Genomic DNA, 24,473 nt, shown 5'->3' on the forward strand with positions numbered 1-24,473 from the left:
GGATATTGGGCAAGTAATCAAATTGTTTCCTCGAAACAGCAACCACGTTGCGAATGTAAAATACACCACAGAGCCGGATCCCCCAGGTTTTGAGCGAGTATTTAAATCCCCTTCGAAAGGAGGATCTTAAATATAAAAGAATGAGTTTTGGGATCCGCCCTAAATTTTAGAAATCATTTTGAAGACTCGAAAACATTTTTAAGAATGTTTGGAGTACTGCTGATTTATTAAAATAAATCAGTCCCGATATATTAGAAATACATGAATATTATTATTTAAATAATATTCTCATAAAGATAATCCTTATAAAAATAATCGAAGTAGAAGTTTTAAAACTCATACTTGAAATGAATATTAAATAACCAAAGATATACTTATACGAAAGTACTATCTTTATTTGAGTAATCAAAAATAAGTTTGATTATCGAAACATTATTCTTTAATAAAATAAAGATTATTATTAAATAATAAGCGGAGTCATAATAACTCGAATGAATATTATAAATAATATTCATTAAATAAAATAAACGGAGTCATACATCCTCAAATGAATATTCAATTAATAATCATTAAATAGAATAAACAGAGTCATAAGTCCTCGAATGAATATTCAAATAATATTCATTAAATAAAATAAAGTTATCGAATAAACCTTATTCGATCAATAGTTTTGAAAACTATATCCATATATATATATAAAGATATATATATATATATATAATATACTCAGGAACATCGACTCCCGGTTTAGAAATATATTCACCTTTGGGTCCCCTATACTAAGGGTATACGCAACTACTGCTTATTTCTAGCATAGGTATTATGCAACTATAAGCATTGAAATCAACAGATAGATAACCAGATTACGAAACAGACATGCATATATACCATATCAGCATGCTCCAATATATCGCAAAATTTGCTAATAACAATCATGCACTTATCACAAGATAATGCATATACATATATTTACATCACAACAACAGTATAACGGGTAGAAACCTTGCCTGAGTGCTCCCGGATAGACTTAAGCTTAGAGTGGGTCCAATAACCTGTGAACAACAACATAAGTCAGAATTAAACCCCGGTCGCTTAAGAAACTAGACTTTAACCATTTAGAGTCCTAACGTTCGCTTTCGCGCTTTACGATTTACTTAAGTCGCTCGAGTACCCTCGGCTCCACCATTTTTAATAAATTAACCATTAAGATTTTTAAGACGATTCTTTCGCGAGTACCTTACCAACTGCCTAATCCACTTATCATATTTGTTTCATACCCCAATTAGTCATTTAAAGTCCTTAACCAAGGTTTCAAAGTAAGGTGAGGGGTAATGGTTCGTTCGCGAAACGCCGTTACTTAAAACGGTTGTTTCTCCTAAACCGTTCATCGGATTCAAACGAACCACATATCAAAACGAAGCTCGTAACATGAGCTATCTAAAAATGGCAGTGGTCAAAACCTAACAGTGAGTTCAAGCGTTCTGATGTTAAGAACAAAAATAGTCTAACGTAAATCGGACAATACGACGGCTATGTTTACGCGATTACCAATTTTTATACCACTCCAATCAATCCACAATTCAACCCACAATCAACATTGCAACCAAAATCCCTCCAAACCTCACCACATCAGTCCATTACTTCATGTTTTATCCAACTTATTCAATCACAACAAAAGCTACTAACCATACTAAGGTTCATTAACTAATAACCAAGTTTCAACCATCAAAATCTCAACAAACTCAACCAAACTTTAAACAAACAAGCATCATGCTTCACATATACTATATCAATCATAACCATTCCTAAATACTCAAAACTAAAAGCCAGGGTTTGGAGTTTATACCTTCTTGAAGCTTCTTAACACAACACAAGAGCTTTGAATGCCTAAAAGAACCTTGATCCTTGCTTGTATAACCTTAAACTTTCATAAAAATTCAAGAAAACTAAAGTTATTTTTTGAAAGTTACTATTCACCATCTTCTTCCTTGAATTATTGGAAGAGATTGTAAAGGAAATTGAAGCTTAGATTCATGAGATAGCTATATCTATGTATAAGGAACCTTGGATAATTACCTCATCATTTAACAATGCTTGGATCTTGGATTTTGATTTTTTTCTCCTTGAAAATGAAGAGAAAGCCGAGAGCTTCCTTGAAGAAATGGAGTGTTTTGTGTTTTTTTGATGTTATGATTTGTTTTTGGCTTGGTTGATCCACTTTGTTTGTTTAATTAACTTTTTACCATGGTAAAGAATGAATGGTTCACAATCAACCAACCAATCCCTCCTTTTTGTCATGCTTAAGTCACCATGCTTATGTCATCTTCCACACTTGTCTTCTTCTTGTTGGTATGATGACATCATCATCCACTAACCCCTTGATTAACTTCTAATTGCTTGCCTAATTACCGCTGATCTGTTATACGGTTCACTTAACTTTCGTTCTCATTTATCGTTTGAGGGATCATACCCAGGATCTTATTACTTGGGTTCCCTTAACCTTTCTCAATACATTATATTCCTCTTATGATCCTCTCTTATAATCCTTGAATTTAAATCCTTTTAATCATGTTACCTTATACTCAATTCTTGCGGTATCTGATGGATTTTCTGGAAAAATTCAAAGTGTTCAGATTTGGATTCTGACGATCTTTACATACACTTATATATCACATAGAGTACCAATAAAATCTCAGAATATCCATAAAAGAACCCCTACATAGTGTGGCATGAAAAGTTTTCTTATTCAGCATAAACACTATTCATAAGGGTTACAAAAAGTTCAAAATTTTGGGGGTTATTACACTACTGATCAGTCAGGATACAATGCGGATCTATACCCATCCTTAGACCCACCGTCATATCGGGTATCCAGGCCCAATCTGGTCTTGATAGGCCATAAATAATCAGGCCCAAAAGAAAATTATAAAAGCCCAAGATAAGGACAACCCAGGCCCAAACTGGGGTGGTCCTCGGGAGACGTGGTAGGTGGTCAAAATATCAATTGTCCCATGTTACCCCAGCCATCAATGTGTGTAAATCTCATAGCGCCTTAGCTGCAAAAGGACAACCGGGCCCCACTAGAAATCTAAACCATCCAATCATTCACCAACCAAAAATCATCAAGGGATAGGATGAAGGGGTACAAACCCCTAAGACCCTAAATTTGGGAGCCTATAAAAGGGCCCAAAAATTGGGGTTTTGGGGGTTGGAAAATATTTACCGGCTATATACACATATACACACACCAATGCACATATTTTTAAATAGCTCCTTCTTCCATCTTCTTCTTCTTCAAGAAGCCCCATTCTTACTCTCACACCGGAGTTGCCGCGGGGACGCAACCCCCCTCCAGTTCTGTTTTACAGAAGCCCCTAAACCACAGCTTAACCACACATCATCTTTCACATGGACTAGGCTCAAGCTCGAGTGAAAAAGGAGAAGACCGGGGAAGAAACAGAGTTACCATTGGCGCTAGAAGGAGGGGGCGAACCTCCGGATCAGTGGTAACACACTCAGCCGTGCCATTCTACCCCAAAACCCTGAAAGATTTATACCCTAGCAAGGTTAACATCCCTACTTCCTTTTGGATTTATTTTTCATACTGTTCATACCTCAAGAACATACATATCGTCATATTTGTGTCATTTTCGCCTATTTTATGCTGAAAAATGACCACAAGGAAGAGTAAGACATTAGTCTCTGGAACGATTCAATCCATCGTTGTCCAACCCAGGGATGACAAGATGGAAGAGATAGAAGTGGAGCCCCCCATAACTCGTGCTTCATTGCAACATCTCCAACAAGGAGACCAGAGGGTAACCATTGAGAAAGCGGCCCACAAGTATGCTGAAACCTCTGCGAATCCCTGGGGAAGCATGACCCCGGAGCAGATTCAAACGGTGGTAAGCCTGTGAAAGGAAAATAACCAACCTAAAACCCACCAAGTGGATCAGCTAGAGCATTCCGGAGAATATCGAGGTTCAGTCCTTGAACGAATCGCTAAGAACCTGAAAAGACCACCCGAGGATGCCCGAGATGAAATCAAAAGAGCTTCACTCCGGGACCGGATTCGAAAGGAAAAAGAATCTAAGGCCAAGGCTAACATTGAAAAGAGAATCCCAGAAAAGGAGGCAAGGCTGAAAAGAAAGACATGCAGAGTTCATGTCTCCTCAAATTCCGAGCCCGAAAAAGAATCCAAACAAGAGCATATGGCCTGAGCTCTCCGGGACCTCAAGAGAAAAGTCGAGGGAGACATGGAAGTCGGAGCAGCAACCACCCCCTTCACCAGGAGACTGGAGTCCACCCCCATAGAATCTGGCCTTAAGCACTTCAACTTTGAATCATTCGACGGGCTCACAGACACAGAGGATCACCTAAACTACTTTGAGCAGATCTCGAATATCTATGATTACAATGACCTCACTAGATGTTGTTTTTTACCCTCAATGTTGAAGGGAGTGGCTAAAAAATGGTTCAGCAGAATCCCCTGCCGAAGCATCGACTCCGGGAAAGATTTTCAAGAGATGTTTTTGAAAAGATTCTGGGCAAACCACATGAATGAGCTAAAAATGTGCCATTTGGAAACCATCCGGCAAATGAGCAGAGAGACGCTCCCCGAGTTTATCAAGAAATTTCAAGAGGCGGTCAACCAACTCTCCAACCTGGGAAAAAAAGAAGCCATTAATATCTTCCGGAGAAACCTCCACCCGGTTTCTTGCGAGGGCTATGTCAAGGACCTCATTCACAGAGAGCCCGAAAGCCTTGCCTCAGCTTATGCACTTGCATCAAAATTCATTAAGGAAAATGATTTCCTCATATCTATGAAAATGAACAGAAGTATCCGCGACGATAACGAGTCCCCGGAGCGATGCTCGTCGTACAGAAAATACAAGAGGTTCAAGATAGATAGATAGTCCAACTACATCCAGCAGTCCCAGGGAACCCCACCCGGGACAACTATACCAGATCCCATATAAATGAGAGAAAACCAAGGCCCAATAAAGAGCCCAAGTCAAAGCCCGTATGGATACCCCTCAACAGACCCCGAGAAAATATCTTGAGAAAGGTAAAGGGGAAACACTTCTACTACCCCCTGAAGCCATTAATGCCACCCTTAGAGAACAGAGCACATGACAAGCACTGCGGATACCACGAGGACCATGGCCATATTATAGATAACTGCTTCTCCTTCAAGATGTTTATTGAAGATCAGATCAAGAAGGGGAACATGAACCAGTACCTGCAAAGAAGGCTGAACGATAAAGATAAAACCCCGAATAGTGGCAAACATGTGGTCAACATGATCTTCGGAGGAGCCGCCTCCCTGCCTCGGAGCCCTGACATGGATAGCGACGTCATGATGATCCAACCCTTCGAAGATGAACCTATATATTTCTCCCATGCTAACTACGAGGGCCTGGATCCTAAACATAACCAAGCTCTGGTGGTAACCCTTGATATCGCTAACAACGAGGTAAAAAGAATTTTGGTTAATAATGGATCCTCTGCTAACATTATTTTCGAGCAAACACTTAACATGATGAAACTTGGGCATCTTCGAATGTATCCCTGCCTCGAAGACCCGCTCTACGGATTCAGGAAAAATATGATTCCGATACGTGGTACAATCTACCTTCCCGTGGTCTTCGAGACTGCCCCCAACAAGTCTCCCATGTCATGAAATTCTACATGATAAGCACCGCATCCTCCTACAACATGATCCTTAGAAGGCCCACGATCACGAAGCTTTGAGCCATCCCTTCAACGATCCACTTAAAGCTAAAATTCCCCACCCTGGAAGGCATCGGAGAACTCAAGGGAGATAGAGACTTGGTTGGGAGGTATTATGGGCAGGCATTGGTCATGGCATAAACTGAGCCCGAAAATAGGTTGAAGACAATGATCCTACCCAAGGGTCAAAGCCAAAAAAAATCGAGAGCACCTCAGTAATAGGCCGAAGCTTGATATCAACATGATAGAGGTTTCAGGGTACAGCGTAACCAACGCAGATGCCCGGATACAGAAATTCGTAGAAGTAAAAGAAAAGACCAAAGTTGAACCTGTTGCACAGACTGTGGAGATAGAGTTGGAGCCCGGGAACCCCACCCGTAAATTGAAGGTCGGAAAGGGCTTAGAAATAACGTTCCAACAAGAGCTCATAAAGCTGCTGAAAGAGTATGCCGATGTGTTTGCATGAGCATCGAAGGATATGCCCGGAATTGACCAATTAGTTGCGATACACAGCTTGGACGTGGATCTGAAAAAGAAACCAATCAAACAGAAATGAAGAAACTTCGTCCCAGAGCGACAATAAGCTATCAACGAGGAAGTTGAGAAATTCCTCAGAGCCGATATCATTTGCAAAATCAAGTACCCTGACTGGCTCGCGAATATTGTTTTGGTCAAAAATCCAAGCGGGAAGTGGGGAATGTGTGTCGACTACACAAGTGTCAACTCTACGTGTCCAAAAGACTCTTACCCACTCCCCAATATTGACCAATTGATCGATGCAACCTCCAGACATATTATGCTGAGTTTTATGGATGCATTTTCGGGATATAATCAAGTCCGCATGAATCCAAAGGACATCACCAAAACAGCCTTCATCATCCACCGGACGGTCTACACCTTTATCATGATACCTTTCGGACTCATTAACTCCGGAGCCTCCTACCAAAAGATGATGAATACTATCTTCAAGGACTAACTGGGACATAATATAGAGTCCTACGTCGATGACATGATCTCTAAGTCGGTCTTGGCCTCGGATCACATAAAAGATCTCAGAGAGTGCTTCGACAATTTGAGAAAGTATAAAATGAAGATAAACCCGAAGAAGTGTGTGTTCGGAGTCCCCTTTGGAAAGTTCCTTGGTTTTCTGGTTAGCGAAAGAGGGATCGAAGAAAACCCAGAGAAAATAAATGCCATAATGGAAATGAAGGTACCCCGCACTCAGAAGGACATTCAAAAGCTGGCAGAATGCCTCGCAGCCCTTCGCAGGTTTATCCCAAAGCTTGTAGAAAGATGCCTCCCATTCTTTGAACTGTTGAAAGGCATCCGAAACAAAAAGTTGATAGATTCAACCCTGGAGTGCAATACAACCTTCGAAGAAGTTAAGCAGCATTTGATGAACCCCCCAGTCCTATCAAAAGCAAAGCCCGGAGAGCCCCTGTCTCTCTACATCGCCGCTGGCCCGAAAGCCATCTCTTCTGCTCTTGTTCGGGAAGAGAGAGGAGTCCAGAGTCCCGTCTACTATGTTAGCCAAGTCCTCAAAGATGCCGAAACTCGGTACCCAAACTTGGAAAAGTTCGCCTTAGCCCTCGTGCCCTTGAGCAAGAAGCTATGACAATATTTCGAAGACCGAGAAATCAGAGTGGTTACGGATCAACAACTAAGGAAAGTCATCCACAAGCCGGATGTGTCTGGAAGACTGGTCAACTGGGAAATTGAGCTAAGCCAGTTCAACATCAAATTTATACCATAAACAACAATAAAGGCTTAGGCATTGGTTGAATTCGTGATGGAATGTACCTTCCCGGAGCCACAATAACCCACTCCCAGTGGGACCATCTGCAAAAATAAAGCTCTGAGCGCAGATTACTGGAAGCTCTATGTGGACGGATCATTAACAGCCGAAAGATCTGGAGCTGGACTTATTCTGATTAGTCCTGAGGGGTTCACCATCCAGCAGGCAATTACTTTCACCTTCAAAGCAACAAACAACCAAGCCGAATATGAAGCCCTGTTGTCCAGACTCAGGCTAGCAAAATCCCTTAGAGTATAGGGTCTGGTCGCACACAACGACTCCCTGATAGTCGTCAAATAGACAATGGTGAATATGTCGCCAAGGATGAAAAACTGGCCCAATACCAGACCATGGTAAAAGGTCTCCTGGAATCCATCCCGGATACCGACATCCTGTAGATCAACAAAGAAGAGAATAGAAAAGTAGATGAGCTCTCCAAGTTAGTGCACAACTCCTCAAACTTGAGCTCCTCGGTTTACTTTGAAGAACTACAGACTCCAAGTACTGAAAAGATAGAGATCCTATGCATCAGCAGCCCGGAGAACTGGATGACCCCCTTCATAGCATAATTGAAAGATGGGACCCTCCCGGAAGACAAGAATAAGGCCAAGTATCTGAAGCATAAAGTCGCCCGCTTCTTCCTGGAAAATGATCAGCTATACAGGAGAACCTTCTCAGCACCAATTCTGTAATGTGTGGATCCGAATGAAGCAGACTACTGTCTCCGGGAAGTGCACGAAGGTATCTATGGAGATCACTTGGCATCAAAAGCCTTGGCATACAAGATCATCAGGCAAGGTTACTATTGGCCCACAATCCACTCCGACACTATTTCCTATATCAAGAAATGCACTCAATGCCAAAAATTCAGTAATGTCCCCAAGCAGAGCCCAAGCCTACCTGCGTCCGTTCTCTCTCCAATTCCATTTGATGTCTGGGGAATAGACATCATGGGCCCCTTTCCCGGGGTAAAGGTAGATCTCCGCTACATCCTAGTAGCCATCGATTACATGACTAAATGGGTAGAAGCCAAAGCTATGAGGACGATCAATTAGCAATACTGCATAAAGTTCATGGTTTCTATAGTCATGAGATTCGGGATTCCTATTGTTTTGGTCTCAGACAACGGGCCTCAGTTCGTGGGTTCGGACTTTGAAGCTTATCTTAAGGAATTGGGCATCAAACATAAAAGGTATTCTGTAGCCCACCAACAAGGCAACGGGCAAGTCGAAGTGACCAACAGAACTATACTCCATGGATTGGAAAAGAGGCTTGAAGAATCAAAGAAGACCTGTCTAGATGAGCTCCTAAAGGTCTTATGGTCTTACAGAACCACCCCCAGGATGAGCATCGGGGAATCCCCCTTCAAGCTCGCATACGGTTCAGAAGCCAGGCTCCCTGTTGAAACCGAATCTCATCTCATTGGATTGTCAATTTCGATGAGATATCCAATATTGAAGGCCTAAGAACTAATCTGGAACTGCTGGATAAAGTAAGAGACCGTGTTGTACAAAAGATGGAAAGTTACAAGGAAAAAACGAAACTCCAGTTCGAAAAAGGCCAAGATAAAGGAGCATAAAGCAGGAGATCTGGTACTCCAACACATTGAGGCATCAGACCTAATTAACCAAGGAAAGCTACAACCCAACTGGGAAGGGCCCTACATAGTCAAATAGGTGCTCCGTCCGGGGACCTACAAGTTAAACTATCCCAACGAAACTGAGGTCCCGAAAACTTGGCATGAAGCCCGCCTCAGAAAATTCTACCAGTAGAAAGGTGTGCATGGCTGCATAATTTTTGTTGAACAATAAGAAATTCAATTATATATTTAACCCGCCTGGAATGTAATTAATATTTGATGTCTATTTTGTAATGAAAAATGCCATGCTTTGGGCTCCTTTCAAATTAAAATGATGTTAATCTTATGATTAAATTATAATTATTGTCTACACACCCACATGCACTATTAATTTCAATTAAATATCTTAACCCCATCCCGGGGACGATTACACAGACCATGTGTACGTGTAAAAATTCTTTATCCAATGAAAGTTTTTAACCACATCCCGGGGACGATTACACAAACCATGTGTACTTATAAAAATCCTTTATCCAATAAAAGTTTTTAACCCCATCCCGGGAACGATTACACAAACCATTGTGTACTTGTAAAAAATCTTTATCCAATTAAAGTTTTTAACCCCATCCCGGGGACGATTACATAAACCATGTGTACTTGTAAAAATCCTTTATCCAATTAAAGATTTTAACCCCATCCCGGGGATGATTACACAAACCATGTGTACTTATAAAAAATCTTTATATAATTAAAGTTTTTAACCCCATCCAGGGGACGATTACACAAACCATGTGTACTTGTAAAAATTCTTTATCCGATTAAAGCTATTAACTCCATCCCGGGGATGATTACAGAAACCATGTATACTTGTACGAGCATTTAATAAAAATTTCAAAAATAAATGCAGAAAAGGGAAATATATTTCCATATCCATCTGGGGAAACCAACCCCGGATCAAAGTCAAACAAGTAAATATTCAGAGTTTAAAAGCCACGAAGCTCAGTTTCAGAGACAATTAAACTTAAAACGAAATTACAAGGCATGAAGCCTGGATCATCACAAAGGTTATTTCTAGGGAGGAGGATGAGTCTTCTCGCGACCTTCTGCAGTAGGAAGAGGTGGCTGGGCCCCGGAAGTTCCCTCGCCAGTAGCCTGGGCTTTCTCACAACGAAGCTCCTTAGCAAGGTACAACACTACAAACCCGTCCATGTCGCCATCAGGGTTCTTAGCAAGATAAGCGGAGGCAATGTCCCATCACATATTCACCTTCTCAAAGATCTTGTTGTTGAGCTCCTCGTAGTATGCAGGAGTACCCCGGAAGGCAGCAAGAACGTCCTCTTCCCAAGGCCTAGCTGCAAGCTCTTTTTTCAAGTGTTCAACCTCCGCATGGAGGGTCTCAACAACCCAGGCGGCCTCCTCCCGAGCCTTGACCTCCTCAGCAAGAGCCTTTTTGTGCACCTGGGACTCTCTCTCCTTAACCTCCCGATACTTAGTAAACCTCTCTTTCTCCTCAGCAACCTCTTTCACTGCGGTCTTGGCCTTCGCCACCTTTATCCCGTAATTGTGGATCACGGTATAGCAACCGGAAATCCGAGAATTAGACTGAAACAAGAACCAAATAATAAGTAAAAGCGCAAGGAGAATAGTAATACGAAAGAACAAAGTATATGAAACTCCGAGATGTCCCGAAAAAGGTGATCAAGGAAGGTGTCAACATTTTCCTTCGCATGAACTTCGAAGTCCTCAGGGGTGGCATAGTTGTCAAATATTTCAATCCTCCGGTTATCAAGAGTCATTCGGGCCAGAAGGTTCTTTAAGGCATCGGCGTCCACAAACTTCTGACTCTCCTCTTCCGAAGGAGTCGGGGGAGTAATCCTCCTACGCTGCGGAGTCCCAGAACCACTAGCAACATCTTCAGCATTCTTCCTCTTGTAAGGGTTCAAAGCACCAACTTCCTCCTCCTCCATCTCTAAAACTTCAACCTCGGGCTCAGGATCAACAACTGTTAGAAATATGTTGTGAACTTGATGATAAGTTAAACAAAACACCTTAGTAGATTTAACTTAGTGAATTTTGTAGCACTAGAGGGATGTTCAATTATAGTCCCGATGGATGATTTAATATAGTCCTGAAGGATGACAAATTGACATCCACCGGGTGAGTAGCTTATGTAACAATAAGATCTATAGCACATTTCTGCAAACAACTTTGTATAGATTATGTAGGAGCATATGAGTCATGTTGACTACTAGTGGATATGCAGAATAGGTTGATGAAATTGTAAATATGAGATGTCGTGTAATTCTGTGTAAGTTAAATAGAGTCAAGTGACAAATAGCTACCCGACGTATGATCAACAAAGCTACCCGACGGATGACAAGCATGTACCTGACGGATGATCAACTTCAAATATCTATTGACAGTGACAACACAGTCACATGTGTCGAGTGTTTTCAAAAGGAATGTGGCATCCTATTAAGCAGGAAATTGAGAACAAAGAAGCATTACCATTTCCATGCAATTGTGGAGATATTCAAAGATGCTGGAACAGAGTAGTTAAGCAGCATAGAGTTAGACTAGATATGTTTTGTTTTATTATCTTGTCTTATTGTCATGTAAACTTGGTGATATATAAACCAAGTGTAGCTAATAGAACACAAAAAAAAACTAGGCAAACACATTTTTAGAAGAGAGATAGAAAAAGTTGTACTTGTCAAGAATCTCTCTGTAGTTTGCTTGTTCTACTTGTAAAGCAGCTGTGAGCCATTTTGAGCTACACAGAGTTCTCAAACCGATATATATATATATATATATATATATATATATATATATATATATATATATGGTGGATACATTCAAATCCACCATAAAGTTTTAAAAGCTTGTCTTTTTATTACTTTGTGTTTTGATTTATATAATTCTTTCATTCCGCACTCTGCAAATCAAACACTTATATATACTCAGTTAGAACAGTTTTAAAATCTTGAAAAAGTAGCCAGAATTACATTCAACCCCCCTTCTGTAATTCTTGTTGTATTGTTAGGGAATAACAATTGGTATCAGAGCAAACTCTTGAAGTACAAAGAGTGTAAAGGTCACAACAAATAGCAAGATGAACAAGGAGGATGTTGGAGTTAAAATTCCATTTCTGGACAAAGATAATTATCACCACTGGAAGGTGAAGATGCACCTACATCTTCTTTCCCAAGATGAGGTCTATGTGGATTGCATAGAGAGAGGTCCTCATGTACCAACCAATGAGAGTTGCAACTGGCAATGAGCCATCTGTTCCAAAACCAAGGCATGAATGGTCAGACCCTGATATTGAGCAAGTCAGGAAATATAAGAAGGCCATGATTATATAATTCAATAAAGTTGATGGTGATATGTTTGATAACATCATTAAATGCAAAACAACCAAAGAGGTTTGGGACACAATCCAAATTATTTGTGATGGTACTGAGCAAGTAAGGGAGAATAAAATGCAGCTGCTAATTCAGCAATATGAGCACTTCCACTGTGAAGATAGTGAGTCTCTCACTGATATATTTAGTAGATTTCAAAAGCTACTAAATGCTCTAAAGTTTCATGGAAGAGTCTATCAAACAAAAGACTCTAACCTCAAGTTCCTGAGATCTCTTCCAAATGAATGGAAACCAATGACAGTCTCATTGAGAAATTTACAGGATTACAAGGAGTTCACCTTGGAGAGACTATATGGAATCCTAAAAATATATGAGCTTGAAATAGAGAAAGATGAGAGGATGGAGAAAGGAAGGAAGAAAGGAGGGTCCATAGCACTGGTTGCTGAGTTAGAGAAAGAGAAAGTGATGAAGGTAGAAGCTGTTGAGTCTACATCAAAGGTCTGTGAAAGTAAGGGTAAAGGGCTGGTAGCAGAAAATGAAGATCATTTGAGCCAAGATGATATGGATGATATTGATGAAAATTTAGCATTCCTTTCCAGAAGATTTTCCAAGCTCAAGTTCAAAAAGAACCTTGGAGCAGCCAAGCCAAGTAAAAACATGGTAGATAAATCCAAATTCAAATGTTTCAAATGTGGCTTGGCAGGGTATTTTTCCAGTGAGAGTAGAAAGTCAGATTCTAGCAATAAGAAGTTTGATCCTGTTGATTATAAACAGAAATATTTTGAGTTGCTCAAGAAAAAGGAAAGGGTTTTCATTACACAAGAAAATGACGGGGTAGCTGATGGATTGGATGAAGATGAAGTAACAAGCTATGTCAATCTAGCCTTGATGGCCACCTCTGATGAAACAGAGACAAGTTCTTCAAGTAATCAGGTAATCACCACTAACCTAGCACATTTATCTAAAGCTGAGTGTAATGATGCAATCAATGACATGTTCACAGAATTATATCACTTGCGTGTTACACTTAAGTCCCTCACTAAGGAAAATACTAAAATTAAAGAAAACAATTTATTTTTGAGTGAGAGGAATAATGTGCTAGAGTCTTAGTTTATTGAATTTGAAAAATTGAGAATTGTTTGTAAGATTGCTAAGGATGAATTAACTGAGTCCTTGAAGAAAGAAGAGATTTTAAAGAAGTAGCTTGAACGAGAACAGGAAGTGATTAAGGCATGGAAATCATCAGAGATGTCCATGCTCAAATCACTAAAGTTCAAGGTTTTGAGTCCTTCTGTAATGCAGCCTGGAAGAAGAGTAAGGAGAAGCTGGAATCCAATTTGGTTGAAGGATTGTTGACAGATGTGGACTTGACGGATGATGAAAATCATCCATCGGTTTATTAAAAGGATTATCAGTCGAGTGATAAAGAGCCACATCCATCGGTTGTGAGTAAACCTGTGAGCAAAGCTAAGCTTGCCAAGCTGAATGAGAAATATGGATCAGTTTTCAAAAACTTAGTTCCAGGAGAATCAAGTCAAGTGAAGAAGGAGAAGAAAGTCAATGTCGGTCATCTGTCTATCAAACAATTGAATGACATGTTGGAAAAGATTGCGGTTAAAGTAGAAGCTAAAAAGAAAAACAATAGAAATGGGAAAGTAGGAATTAACAAACATAACAACTACACACCTGATAAGTATGCACCAAGAAAAATATGTGTTAAGTGTGGTAGTGTTAATCACTTGTCTGTTAATTACAAACTTGCCATGCCTACTCCTATGTCTACACCTCCCTCTTTTCCCAACATGACTGCTATGCCTACCATGCCATTGAATGCTATGTCTACTCAGAATATGAATGCACAATTTGCTAATATGCCATTTGCACCTAATCCTTATTAGGCTGCATTTAGTATGCCTCAAATGTCATTTAGCATTCCTTACTGGAATAACATGTTTGCAAATAACATGCCTTTTCCTGTTAATCAAAATGTGCATGATAATTCTGTTCTAATGACCGGTTTCAAAGGTCCAACTCAAATGACTAACGATGAATCAGAAATCCCCAAGTTAAATGAGATCAAACCTAAGAAACCAAAGAAGAAAGCTAACAAGGCAGGACCCAAGGAAACTTGGGTACCAAAATCAACTTGATTTGATTTTGATGTGTGCAGGGAAACAGAAAGAATCTTTGGTATCTGGATAGTGGTCGCTCAAGGCACAAGACTGGAGATTCTACCCTGCTCACTGAGTTCAAGGAAAGAGTTGGCCCAAGTATTGCTTTTGGAGATGACAGCAAGGGTTATACTGTGGGATATGGCTTGATTTCAAAAGACAATGTCATCATTGAAGAGGTTGCCCTAGTGGATGGTCTCAAGCCCAATTTGTTGAGTATCAGCCAGCTTTGTGATAAGGGCAATTCAGTAACCTTCAATTCAGAAGCCTGTGTTGTGACAAACAAGAAAAACAACAAAGTGGTTCTCACTGGTGTGAGAAAAGGGAATGTGTATCTAGATGACTTCAACTCATTAAATGCAGAATATGTCACTTGTCTTCTCAGTAAAGCAAGTCAAGATCAAAGTTGGCTATGGCACAAGAAGCTATCCCATCTAAACTTCAAGACCATGAATGAGCTTATCAAGAAAGAACTGGTTAGAGGTATTCCTCAAGTGGAGTTTAATAATGATGGATTGTGTGATGCCTTCCAGAAAGGAAAGCAGATCAAAGCATCATTCAGAAAGAAGCTCGATTCAACAATTGAAGAACCTTTACAATTGTTACACATGGATTTGTTTGGACCAGTCAATGTGTTGTCCATCTCAAGGAAAAGATTTTTCCTAGTGATTGTGGATGATTTCTCAAAGTTCTCTTGGACATATTTCCTAAAGTCTAAAGATGAAGCTAGTGAAATCATCATCAATTATATAAGGCAAGTCAACAATCATCCTGACTTTAAAGTTAAAAGAATCAGGAGTGACAATGGAACTGAGTTTAAGAATTCTGTGATGAGATCATTTTGTGAAGAGAATGGGATTATGCATGAGTTTTCTGCAGCAAGAACTCCACAACAAAATGGAGTAGTGGAAAGAAAGAACAGATCTCTTATTGAAGCTGCAAGGACAATGCTTGAAGAATCAAAGTTACCAACATATTTCTGGGCTGAAGCTGTGAATACTGCATGCTACACTCAGAATATCTCTTTGATTAATTAAGAAAAGTGCATGACACCCTACCAATTGTTCAAGAATAGGAAGCCAACTCTAAATTTTCTTCATGTCTTTGGCAGCAAATGTTATATCTTAAGGAATCAAACTGATCAACATGGAAAGTTTGATGCTAAAGCAGATGAAGGAATTTTTGTTGGATATGCTGTGAGAAAAGCATATAGAATCTACAATCTGAGAACCAACATTGTTATGGAATCAATACATGTTGTGTTTGATGATAAAAAGATTGAAGGTCTACAAGATGGAGATTTCCATGAAAGCTTCAAGTTTGATAATGTGGAGATGGTTAGTGATGACAGTGATGATGAAAGTGATCAAGAAACAGTGACTAAAGATAATGCATCAAAATCTATAACTAATGAAGCACACAATTCAACATCTGTCGAGTTACAAAATGCTTCATCCGTTGGGAGACAATCTACCTTATCCGTCGGGAGACGATCAGCTTCATCCATCGGGACATAAAGTGCATCATCCGTCGGAACTTTAAGAGAAGCTGAAAGTCAGAATAGATCACCTACAGAAATTTCCCCTTCTCAAATCAAAGATTCACAAACTCAGGGGGAGTTTCGTATAATCAAAACTCAGTCACACATCAAGAAAATAATGAGGCCTCTTCATCTAGAGCTAATCTCCCTCAACAAAGAAAATGGACTAAAGATCACCCTTTTGAGCTCATCATTGGTGATGCATCTTCTAGAGTTCAAACAAGGAGAGCAACTCTAGAAGAATGTCTATATAGCAGCTTCATATCTAAGGAAGAACCAAAGAAGGTAGAAAAAGCTTTGTTGGATCCTGATTGGATTTTAGCTATGCCGGAGGAGCTAAATCAATTTGAAAGGAACAAGGTATGGAAGCTGGTAGCCAAACCTAAAGGAAAGAATCCAATTGACACCAAATGAGTATTCAGAAACAAGATGGATGAAAATGGCACAGTGGTCAGGAACAAAGCTAGATTAGTTGCTAAGGGCTACTGTCAACAAGAAGGAATAGATTTTGATGAAACCTTTGCTCCTGTTGCAAGACTTGAAGCCATCAGAATCTTCTTATCTTATGTAGCTCATGCCAATTTCAAAGTCTATCAAATGGATGTCAAAAGTGCCTTTCTGAATGGAGATTTGGAAGAGGAAGTCTATGTTAGTCAGCCTCCTGGTTTTGAAGATCCAAATTTTCCAGAACATGTCTATTATCTTTTGAAAGCACTTTATGGACTGAAGCAAGAACCTAGAGCTTGGTATGACACTTTATCAAAGTTTCTTTTGGAAAATCACTTCACAAGAGGTACTTTTGATAAAATTTTATTCTTTAGAAATGTTAATGGCTCTAGTATACTTGTTCAAATTTATGTAGATGATATTATATTTGGCTGTACAGATGAAAAACTTTGCAAAAAGTTTGCCAAATTGATGCAAAGTAAGTATGAAATGAGCATGATGGGATAACTAACTTACTTTCTTGGTTTATAAGTTAAGGAAGTTAGTGATGGAATATTCATGAGTCAAACTAAATATATTTATGATCTTTTAAAGAAGTTTGATCTAATGGATTGCACATCTGCAAAAACTCCCATGGCCACTGCAACTAAGCTTGAGTTAAACACTACTGAAAAGTCTGTGGATATTTCAAGATATAGAGGCATGGTTGGCTTACTTCTATACTTAACAGCTAGTAGGTCAGATATAATGTTTGCTACTTGTCTTTGTGCTAGATTTTAGGCTGATCCTAAAGAATCTCACTTAGTAGCTATCAAGAGAAATTTCAGATATCTCAAGGGAACACCAAAACTTGGCATTTAGTACCCTAGAGATTTTGGTTTTGATCTATCTGGTTATTCAGATGCAGATTATGCAGGGTGTATAATAGACAGAAAAAGTACAACAGGAACCTGTCAATTTTTAGGGAACAAGCTTGTGTCCTGGTTCAGTAAAAAGCAAAATTCAGTTTCTACTTCTACAGCTGAAGCTAAATATATTGATGCTGGCAGTTATTGTGCACAAATTTTGTGGATAAAAAACCAATTGTTGGACTATGGTCTATAAGTGGACATAATTCCCATTTTCTGTGATAACACAAGTGCCATTGTCATCACTGAAAATCCAGTGCAACATTCAAGAACAAAGCACATAGACATCAAGTACCACTTCATTAGGGAACATGTGATGAATGATACTGTGGAACTTCATTTTGTTCCAAGTGAAAAGCAGCTTGCAGATATCTTTACCAAGCCACTTGATGAATCCACCTTTTCAAGGTTGGTAAGTGAGTTAGGTATGCTTAATTATTCTTGAATCATTTCAGATATTTTTGCAAGTTATAATGCAGCCAGAAAATTAATTGATTTTTCAGCTTTGGATAAATTTTTTGGCTAAGTCAAAATTTACACCCCGACGGATGCTCATTATCCATCGAGTTTGGTCATCCGTCGGTATATTGTTTGTTAATAAAATCAATTATTTTTCTGGAGTATTTTATAACTTGACGGGTAATTGCTTTATCCTCATCCATCGAATTGTCTCAATCTTAGCCGTCAGAATTCTAGACATTATCCATTGAGTATACTTACAGTTTATAAGCATAACACGACGGATAATTGAAAGAATTTTTACAGTTTATTTATTTTCAAACGGCTATTTTGGGAAATTTTAACTGGTTACTTTATTTCACTTTATTATTTTTGCCAGTTTATTTCTCAGAGAGTATAAAAGCAGAATTCATTTTTATTCTACTTTTTTATCATTCTCAGGAATTAGTTGCTCTAACTTCTTTCATCCTTAAAAGCAAATACTCTCTCTGCAAATTTCAAATCTTTAGCAATGGCACCAGTAGTCAAAATCATGTCCCAGTCCAGATTTATCTATGAAAAGAACAATTTTACAACTCTTGTGAATAAGGAGATTCAACAGTCTGGAGATTATCACAAAATGATGGATTTTGTGAAAGGCTGTAAACTCAACTATGCGATGCTGGAATCTCCCACAATCTACTGTGAGGTTGTAGAGGAGATATGGACAACTGCTGTGTACAGCTCTACTGACAAAACCATAACGTTCACTCTCAAAGGTAAGCAGTTTTGCATTAATAGTGATATTATCAAAGCATGCTTTAAAATTCCAGATAACACTACCACTGTTTCACACACTGATGCTGATATAGTTACCATGCTTAATTCTATGGGCTGTGCACTTTCTACTTCTAAGTTAAGTGAAATTAGGGTGTTAGGTCTTAGAAAGGAATGGAGCTATTTGTGTGATGTGGTTACAAAGGTATTTTCTGATAAGATTAGCAATTTTGACTCTGTTAATATCTCCATGCTTAACATGCTTTACATGCTAGTTACTGATAAGTACTTTAACTTCAGTGATTTAATCATATTTGAGTTAGGTTTTAAGTTAGGAGAACTCAATAAGAGAGGTAAAAGTGTCCATTAGGCTAGATTCTTTATGATGCTTGCTAACCATCTTATTGAGGACATTGCAGTTGAAAACCCAATCAACAAGCTGAATTGTTGGGTTCAAGAAAGAAGAATTATTGCAGATATTAATAGGGCAAATCACCACAAAGAGGTGCCCCTCTTCTATTTTCCGGTCATGGAGGGACCTCAGGTAATTGAGGTAAGCACCACTGTCTCCACTCTTCCAACCTCACACATTTCTTTGCCTTCTAGTATAGCTATGACATCTATGTCAATAACCCAACAGATGCCTACCCAAGCTACCAAACCAACAATTTCAAAATCCAAAGCTAAGAAAGCCCCCTCTGGTTTATCTCAAAAGAAACCAGTTACAAAATCTACTAAACACAAAGAGGGGAGTGTGAAGGTGAGTAAGCAAGGTGAGGGACAAGGCGAAAATCAAAGAAACCCTAAGGATAAGGCTGGCGAGATGAGTGTACCTAAGCCTAGCCACACCACAGTTTCCCAACAAACTGTGATTGTTAATAAGGAAATTAGCTCACTTCTAGTTTCATCCTCCCAAAATGATCTTGTGACGACCTCAACCCCGGGGTAAGGAGTTGACGTCATCAGTTACAATATTAACAACATAACATAATCCAACTCAATATTATTATATAAACACAACCCTTTTTCCAAGATCTTTTCCAGGTTTAAGTATGACTAAGGTTACAACCATCACAAAACCAACTTACTAAAGACAATCCTGACAATACTATCTTTGTTCAGCAACTCAACAGACCCGCTTGGGTCCAACATAACTACCTCAGAGGAGCCTGACACAGCAGGAACTGGAACTCTGCCCTCACTGTCACGGGAGAATCCCCTAGGCATCTGCAATACATATATAAAACATTTTGCAAGGGTGAGCATTCAATTGCTCAGCAGTACCACTATATGAATAATAATAAAAAAACAGTTTATGATAAACAGTTATAGGAACAAAAATCATAACTTTCTAGAAAATAAGTAAAACATGTATGAACTGGATATCAAAACTAGCATGCTCTGTAAAACCAAATCATCAGTTGTGTGATGTGCATAAATACCAAATTTCAATTTTAGCATGCTTATTTCATTTTCAAATCTTCCGTCCCATCGCAGGACCCATAAAACCATTTGTCCCATTACGGGGACCCAAAACCATTTGTTCCGTCATTTGTTCCATTACGGGAACCATAAAACTTGTCCCATCACAGGACCTATAAAACTTGTCCCATCGCAGGACCTATAACACTTGTTCCTCTCCGGGAACCTCAAAATCACTTGCTCAGATATAAAAGTATTGGATGATCCCTGGTGAGACAGCTGATCAGGCTATCTCCATAGGATAACTCTAGCCTGGTTATCCTATGAAAACTTGTTCCGGAACTCAGAGACTAGCTAGGTCTTTGTCACGCTGGGCTGGTGGTTATAATAGGGTGCGCAACCACTTCGCCTCTTATGCTAACTTCCAAGCCGTTTCGGGCCCCTTGCGCACACTCATCCAATTATCTGATCAATTTTTATCCAGTTTTCCAAATCACTTACCTATCTCTTTTCAAAACCATTGTATCACAGCACACTTTCCAAAATATTATCATTTTATTTAAAATTTAGAGATAGGCATTTTCAGAAGTTACTTTTCCCCCAAAACACAAGTTAGCAAAATAATTTGAAACCCAGGGGATACGTAACTTAAATTGTTCTGTTCCAGTACGTAATTTATATCAACAATTATTCATATATACTGAATCGTAAAAGATTTGTTCAGGGGTACTTGCCTTGCAGAGCTTTACAAACATTCCCGATTAACCTTGAGCCGACACGAACGCTCAGGCTTTATCGCCTAACCACTAGATCACCCTGGATTCGACTTCAACACTCAGGTCCTTCGATTGGAACCTTACTGAGCTCGTCGACTTCCACTAGGCTATCTTTAGACCAACACCAACTCTTGGGCCTTCCGACTATAACCTACAAGGTCGAAACACCCTAACTTAGACATTCGATTATGCTTGACATATCCTCGCTAACAATCTACCCGAACGTTAACAAAACCCGACTCGTAACATACTTCATATAATAATACACGTATCAATTAGGGTTCACGTTCTCGAAAATCGGTTGGGTGTTCATTTCAGAAAATATGTATATCTGTCATTTTACGAAATTAGGGTTATCGGTTTTAGCAAAGTATTTCATCACAACACATAATCAGGTTCCGTATACAGTACTCATATATAACCGATCGACGTCCCGCTAGTCATTGGGTACACCCTCGCATTTCCGTAATTTACTTTTTCAGAAATCGGGCAACACCTCCTTTGATTATCGGCTAACCCGTCGAACATCCCGACGTCAAAGCAATCACATCCACAATCAAACGCAATCCAAATCCCAACCACCGATTTTAGTCAACAACGTCAATTACAATTCATATACACCAATCAAATATACTTATTAGTCATTATCATCCGTATTTTTATGTTTTAACCGTATTTTATAATCTTATTCGTAATTTGTATTTAAATCATATTTTATATTTTAAATTGTAGGACTCAGATCGTATCATCATAGTACACCGTCGGCTCGCCGCAGCTCATTGTCGACGGTGATAAAACTCGCGGGTACCCGATAAATACGGGTTTCCGACACGAATCTCATCGATTAAATTAATAATTAAATTCCGCAAAATCCAATAATTTCCATCACAAAATAACTGGAAATTAAAATATTCAGTAACACAAAATAAATCACAGGACAACAACACGCATACGCGCTGCAAAACAGGGCAACAGAACACAAGCCACGTGATAGATACGCGCCCCGTCACCCAGCCAGAAAACAACCGGCGGCGACCAGAGCAAAATAAAAGCACAGCACAGAACAGGCAACCAGCTACAGGCGCGTGTGCGCACAGGTACACACACGCATATTACCAGAAAATGAGTCAGAACTCAGCCACCACAGGCCGAAAAATAGAGCAACACAAATACCTTCACACACACATATACGCACAGTTATGTATATGTATATAGGGTCTTACTCCATTGAAAACTTTTTTTTGGTGAGATATGAGATCTAATCTCAACCATAAAAATTTAAATATATTTTTAATCTAGACCATTCATTTTAAATCTCATCATCTTCTCTAACCATCATCTCTTCCCTCTTCTTCTTTCTACTTACCACCCACAATTACCTCCAACCACCGGCAACCACCATTTCCGGCCACCATCACCACTGATGACCACCACTACCTCCGGCGATCACCAGAAAATCACCACCGGCAAAAATAAAATCACTACCGTCAAATCAAAGATCACCGCCGGAATACAAAAAATCACCACCAGATAATGAAAAATCACCGACGAAAAAGGAAAATCACAGTATACAGCTAGGAGAATTTAAAATTATGGTTAAATCTAAGCCACCCATTTTATTTATTATCCATCTTCAGTTTACACTGTCATCTATCTTATCTGCAACCTGCACCACCCAACCACCCATCTGGCCGACAGAAACCATTACCTGTTGCGACAACCACCCCTGACCATCACCTAAAATCAACACTGTTAAAAAAAAATCACCGCGATAAAAAAAATCATTAAAGTTCAACCACCACAATCACCGCCCTGTAAATATCTCTTGCCACCCTCCGACCACCAGAATAAAACAGATCACTACTGTTAAATAAAAATCACCATAATTAAAACATGAATCACTATAATCAAATCAAATTAACCACCAAACTATAAACATTATCTTTAACCACCACATAAAAATCATCAAATATCATACTGAAATTATCATATTCAAATACAAATCACCACAATTGATTAGAAATTTTTATCCAAAAACCAACTGATTCTTTGGATGAATAGATCGGATACATCGGAGAGAAGGTTATAGAGAAGACGACGGCAGATTCTGACCTGAATTCAGTTTTGAAGATGGGAGAGAAAGGGGACGGGGGCTGGGTCGGTGGTTGATGGTGACGGCGAGGGAAGAAAAGAGAGAGATGATGACGTTGATAATTATTAGAAAATATGGTGGGTGGAGGAAGATGGAAGACGACGTAAGGGATAAAGACTGGAAGAGGGAGAGAGATGTGGAGGGGATAAACATATGTTATTGAAGATTAATGCCGGAGGGGAAGAACAGTGGCACCGATGACAAAAAGAGTTGGTACTGGGATTGTGGGATTGGGGGATGCAATGATAAGATGATTATGTAAGTAGGTGGTTGGGAGAGAAAAATACATAAGGTCGTGATTAAAAGGTGTATACAAAATAGAGGGTTGAGATTCGATCTCAGTTCTTATTTTATTTGGGGTTCTCATTTGAGCAACTCCCTATGTATATATATGTACTCGAAGCTATCAACCAACAGGCAACTCACCGGAAAACCAGCTGGTGACTGGAACTCGCCCAAAACAGAGGGGAAACGGGGAAGAAAGGGGGAAGAAACGGAAGAAAAGAAAAGGAAAAGAGAGAGAGGGAAGAAAGAGAGAGATGAAGAGAGTTGCAGAGGGAGAAAGGAGAGCAAGAGATCGAGAGATTGGAGAGGAATGAGAGATGGACTGAGAGAGACAATAAACCGAGAAAGGCAAAAATGGGTTAAACCCGGTTAACAACCCCAACCCCCCTTCTTTTATTATTATTTATCATATAAACCTCGCAACAAAAACTTTATCTGACCCGCAATTTAGTTTTTAACGAGCGATTCACGGTAATTAAAAACCGAACGTTAATAAAATATTTTATAAAATATCATAAATAATTAAAAGTTATTTAAAATAATTTTTCCATAATTTGAAATTATTTTTAAAAATGCAACTCATATCAGAATTTATCGATCAAATAAAACAACACGCGGGTTGAACTAATCCCCAAAAATTTTGGAATAAATTTTAAAATTCTCGAAATATTCTAAAGCAAATAAAATATGAATTTCATAATTTTTGAAAAATTTCGGAATTAAATACGGATTTAACAAATAATTGCAATCAGAAAATCATATATGGCTAAATAATTGATGAAATATTGATTTCTCAATTTTAAAAACGCCAAAAAATAATTAATAAAATTATGAAGCCATAAAAATGATTTTAGAGATAACCCAAGTATTTATGAAAATAAATCCTGAATAAAATCACCTTTAAATATAAAGGTGACACAACACAGCTTCACAACGAATTACATAATTGATACTCGAACACCAACGATCACACATAATTAACAAGAAAATAATATCCAACTGACAGCACCCATACACATATTTTAAATATTTACTTATTCAATAATTACACATTTAAATAATAAAAATATACGAGTCATTATAGA

The 24,473-nt window shown here is 38.9% G+C and overlaps 2 protein-coding genes across 2 annotated transcripts in view; one reads left to right on the forward strand and one right to left on the reverse strand.

Annotated features, from left to right (window-relative positions):
• LOC141714821 (serine/threonine-protein phosphatase 7 long form homolog) overlaps positions 1-3,637 on the reverse strand; it is a 47,471-nt gene extending 43,834 nt beyond the window's left edge. Inside the window, exon 1 of the mRNA XM_074518316.1 lies at positions 3,628-3,637. Coding sequence (XP_074374417.1) covers positions 3,628-3,637 — 10 coding nt within the window. The remainder of the gene's footprint in view (positions 1-3,627) is intronic.
• A 1,470-nt stretch (positions 3,638-5,107) lies between these two features.
• Positions 5,108-5,683, forward strand: LOC141714822 (uncharacterized). Its single transcript, XM_074518317.1, has one exon. It carries the CDS (start codon positions 5,108-5,110, stop codon positions 5,681-5,683), a length of 576 nt encoding a protein of 191 aa, XP_074374418.1.
• The last annotated feature ends 18,790 nt before the right edge of the window (positions 5,684-24,473 follow it).

This window comes from Apium graveolens, chromosome 3 (genome assembly GCF_009905375.1).
Source record: "Apium graveolens cultivar Ventura chromosome 3, ASM990537v1, whole genome shotgun sequence".
NCBI classification, from domain to species: Eukaryota; Viridiplantae; Streptophyta; class Magnoliopsida; order Apiales; family Apiaceae; genus Apium; species Apium graveolens.

Coding starts and splice junctions, on each gene's coding strand:
- LOC141714822 (XM_074518317.1), top strand. CDS start 5,108: ATGCCACCCTTAGAGAACAGAGCACATGACAAGCACTGCGGATACCAC.